This window comes from Aptenodytes forsteri, unplaced genomic scaffold (assembly GCF_000699145.1).
Source record: "Aptenodytes forsteri isolate BGI_AS27 unplaced genomic scaffold, ASM69914v1 Scaffold242, whole genome shotgun sequence".
Classification (NCBI taxonomy): Eukaryota; Metazoa; Chordata; class Aves; order Sphenisciformes; family Spheniscidae; genus Aptenodytes; species Aptenodytes forsteri.
Genome location: NW_008795253.1, coordinates 1,627,441 through 1,632,039, shown reverse-complemented (window position 1 = coordinate 1,632,039; position 4,599 = coordinate 1,627,441). Strand labels below are relative to the sequence as shown.

Sequence of the window (4,599 nt, the reverse complement as noted above, 5' to 3'; positions counted from 1 at the left end):
ACGGTAACTGGGGAGTGATCTTTCCCTGTCCTTATCTCGACCCACGAGCCTTTCATTATATTTTCTCTCCCCTGCCCAGCTGAGGAGGGCAGTGATAGAGCGGCTTTGGTGGGCACCTGGCCTCCAGCCAGGGTTAACCCACCACAGCCATTTTTAAATAGTAGGTCCTTGCAAACTTGGCTTAGCTTGGGTGAATCAGAGACTGAGCAGTGACTGCAGATCTGAGTGGGGAGTAGTCATTATCTGGGAATGAAAAATCTCTTGAGCTGCAAATGTAAGATGAGTCTATTTCTAGATTGAAAAAGCAGCATTGTCTGTGTTTTGAGGACCAGTGACTATGACCTCCTTTCTAGGTGTTTCTTCCCCTCTCCTTCCCCAGGTCACAAACTGCCAATCACATCTGACCTCAGCCTGCCAATCCAAATATGGTGAAGAGGAAAACTAAACTGGTTAACTTCATATCAACAGGTTTCATGCTACATCTGTTAGTACCTGCCCCAGCAGGCATCAAGGTGCAAAACCATCACAAACCACATCCTCCAAGCGATGGGTAAATTATCAGGTCACCACAACTGGTCTTGACCAGCACTGATCTTCTGAATGATCTGGCACCGACCTGGCCCTGCACAAGCCTGGTGCTGCTGAGCGTGCAGCTCCACGTACCCCATCATGCTTCTCTCCTCTGATTATACCAGGGATAAATTCTTGTAAACTTAAATTTGTATTTCATGAGACCTGGAGTATGAGAATTGCGAGTGTTTTGTTAGCCACAAGAGGGAGTCCGTATTACTGGGAAAGAGGAGACGAAGCAATTTGAGGTCAAATCCTTCCTTCAGCCCAAACTGCCTTTTGCCTTTATTCAGACAAAACTACAATACATACCAATGGCCATGGTTGATGACCACGGGATTTCTGCAAGACTAGTGAAAGCAGAACTTGCGGCTTTTGTTAATGTTGAAAAAAAAAACTATTGAGCTGTGACAAACTATTGCTTTAGCTCTGTCTTCTGGCAGCAGCCAGTATTTCCCAGGGAAGCCAAAAAGAAATACTACTCTTTAATGTGTGTATCTAGATGTACAACTGTGTGTGCAGGGAACGAAACCCCTAAAGCCTGCTGCTATACCACCTGCATCTTTTCCTAAATATGAGGCTAATATTGCAAATGCGTTATTTGAAGCATTTGGTATTCCCTATCTGTTTCTCCTCAACTTTGGCGCAATGACAGTTCTACGCAGGAAGACTAACTGAGGAAACTGTATGTGTACAAATGGTAAGAGTCAGCCAGCCAGCAGCAGAAATAAAACCAAGGATTGTATTGCACGCAGGCAGTTAAACAAAATTATTACCAGCAGGTGCTGTATACAGTACCTGAGAATTGTTCTTTAGTGAGCAAGTTCAAGACAGTGCCTGAACGTTTTGATGATTTTGGAGAATAAGCGAATCAACAGGATAAAACCTGATTGCACGAGGTGCTTACAAAACTCGACTGCAGACAGCAGCAGTCTTTCCAGGGGCCTCACTGGGTTTGGGTTCAGCCCACAGTTCACATCGGAAAAGACAAGAGCATGAACAGCGTGTGCTGACTGTGTACGGTGCCCAGGGCTCCGGTAAGATGAGGGAGAGTGCAAGGAGGTATCCTCTAGGACTAAAGCAGCTGTGATCGTGAAGGTGTACATTAGCACATCCATGCCCTTCTCACATGATTTATAGCATGCAGTTGCAAAAGCAGAGCTAAATGGGGGCTGTAGATTTGTGGCCCCTGTTAAATCCATCTGTGACATCTAGAAACGCTATAAAGTCCATATTCATATGACAACAATCCCCCTTCTTTCCAAAACCAGCCAGCTATTTCAATTTGAAATATGGCACTCCAAAATGTAGTAAATAGTCACACTAACAACTGCAGTAGAACAGGTTGCTATTTTAAAAAAAAAATGAAAATATTGTCACAGATGGAACTTAATGGCTCTGATATAAAAAAGTAAAAATATGAGGAAATGTCCATGAGTTTACTAAAAGCAGAGCTTTTTAAACAAATGCGCATGTTGGTATAAGATTAAAAGGGCAAGAACAGATTATGGACAAATTTATGAGGAGATTAGAAGATTTTTAACCAAGGCAGCGAGGTTCCCAGGGTGGGAGTAGTGGCAACAAAAGTCCTAACTGACTATAGGACACAGCTTGCTCAGATCATAAGCTTGCTTGAGTTTCTGCAGTTCTCTGTTCCTACTCCTTTTCTTTGATTAAGTGCACCAAAGATGTCACGCGACGCAACATCCAAGGCCTACATTAATGATGAAAGAGCGCGGGATGAAAGATACGGGGTTCTCTGATGTGTCCTAAAGGCACCCACTTTATCAGAAAGTGCCAGCGACAGAAGCGGTTGGTTACAGGACAAACTGCACTGAGCTCAGCAGGATCAGAAACGAGGAATCTCAGGTTGTATTCCCAGAAAAGCACCTACGTTTAATTCCCTGTTCAGGAACCTCCTGAACATTTCAGGTGTACGTAAACAAGCATACTTTTCCTTTTTCAGTGCTCTCTGTCTTGGATAAATTTGTCTTTTAAATAAAATAAAACAAAAAAGGGTCCTGCTAGACAGAAGTCATTTCATCTGAAAGAAAGTGAGCTCACAGCCGTGAAGCTATTAAACACTGTTGAATTAAGAATAGCACAAAATGTTATGCCTTGTAAAAACAACCTTTTTAGAAAGCTTATGAACATGGGTTTGTGATTTTTTTTAAAAAGTGTCCTTGAAAGAACTGCTTAAACAAATTATTCCCAGGTCAGATTCAGACTGTGTTGTGAATGAAAACATACATGACATTGGCTGGAAACTTAGTCACACAAAAGTGTTTTTTACATTTTCAGCATCCCAATTTGAATGAAACAAGCAAAAGTAATAAAGGTTATTAGGCTTCAAAATAATTTCAGATTTAAATATGTGTGCTTTTAGAAACATGTACATGGTTTTGCAAAAGCTTCAGGAGCTTTTTAATTTTATTTGTAAAAGAACCCCCCTTCCCTTCACTAAACCCACCTATGTGTTTAATGTAAAGCACGCACTTAAATCTCTGCACGCTCAGGCCCCATGATTTCCCTTCAAATGCTGCAAGTCAGCTTTTTCATACAGCACCGGACATCTGAGGCCAAGAGAAGTCCACATGCAAGCAAACTATGAACAGCTTTGTTTTTATCAGCTCAATGTCACAAAAACGAGAGGTGGCAATTGTCTTTTTGAAGACAAGACCACGATGGTTCTGTCACCTGGCTGAGTTGTGGGGCAGCCCCATGGCGCTCAGCCCAGGGTAGTGGAAATGTCTGCCAGAGGCTTACTGAGGACACAAAATAGAGTGGCTGGTGCCACAGAAGTGATGGCTGGGTGCCTGCTGAGAAAACCTGGCTGCCCTGGATCCTGTCCTGAGGGGCTGGGTGTCCCCAGTACCCGCAGGGGGGCCCAGGGCACTCCCTATTTCATACTCCGCCTTTCCCTGCGGCGAAGGGGATCAGAAAATCAGTTCTCAGCCCTAATATGCTATTGCAGACCTGGGCACAGGGAATCCTCTTCTGCAGCAGAGGAGCGGTGGGCTGCTCGGGGTGTTACAGCACTACCTGCTGCGATGGGCTGAGCAGAGATCACCACCACTGGGTGACGGTTTTGTCTGGGACTGCTGTGCTGGCACTGTGATCCATCTGTACTTCTCCGTGCAAACTGTCTATGCTCATCGCGAAGTCTTACCCACATGCTAAAAACATCTGTTTTGGATAACCCCAAGATATTTCTCAAGGCTTTTCTAACATCTTTGCCCATCCTATAAATCTGTGCTGAACCTTCTCCTCTTCCTCCCTCCTGTGTAGTTTTGGTTACATGAATGCAGTGCCACATGTTACAGCATTTTTGGCAGATTGGCTTTGTAGTGAATTGCCTTCACCTCCATGTACTCAAACCTGTCAGAATCCAGCTTTTATTTTAGATGGCTTTAAGGAAGTTGCAAAATGCATTTATGATTGAGTTTTGACCTAGGATTAGTATTACTTACACTGGTTCTGCAGGCAGTTTCCTTAAAAAGCCACCACTCGGGCACCGACAGTTGCTGTCTGAGTTTGTACATTTTGCTACAAAACTGAGATCTTACTCCCCTGATTTCTCTCTGCCACTGCAAACCTAGGGGACACGGCCGGGTGGAGGTTAGAGACAGCTCTCTTCTGTTCACTTTACACACCTGATTCACGACCGAGACCACTACTCACCCCAGCTGAGGGTACCGCGCCATGACGTAGCTGTAGCATCTTCCCAGGATGACTTCTTGCAGATTCTTAGTGGTCCCTCTGTCCTTCCACTTCAGCATTTTGGGACTGACCTCTTGCTTTCCGCGAGTCAGGACAGAGGCCAGCACGACGGCGAGGACGAGGGCGGCCAGCAGGACCACGATTCCCACCAGAAGGACGGTGCGCTGCCGCGTCCGGGCAGAGCCCTGCTGGAAAGGCATCCTGCGAGGACTTGGTGAGGAGCAGCAGCAACTGCTCTCCCAGCGCAAAGGGAAAATAGCTTTCTAGCGTGTCACCGTGCGCCTCCCCCCCGGCCCCGGGCTCAGCCCC

The 4,599-nt window shown here is 45.4% G+C and overlaps 1 protein-coding gene across 1 annotated transcript in view; it reads right to left on the bottom strand.

The window, feature by feature from the left end:
• LOC103898761 (ADP-ribosyl cyclase/cyclic ADP-ribose hydrolase 1) overlaps nucleotides 1-4,519 on the bottom strand; it is a 26,860-nt gene extending 22,341 nt beyond the window's left edge. The window contains exon 1 of the mRNA XM_009279102.2: nucleotides 4,252-4,519. Within this exon, the coding sequence (XP_009277377.1) occupies nucleotides 4,252-4,490 (239 nt within the window). The 5' untranslated portion in view covers nucleotides 4,491-4,519. The remainder of the gene's footprint in view (nucleotides 1-4,251) is intronic.
• Between the last annotated feature and the right edge of the window lie 80 nt (nucleotides 4,520-4,599).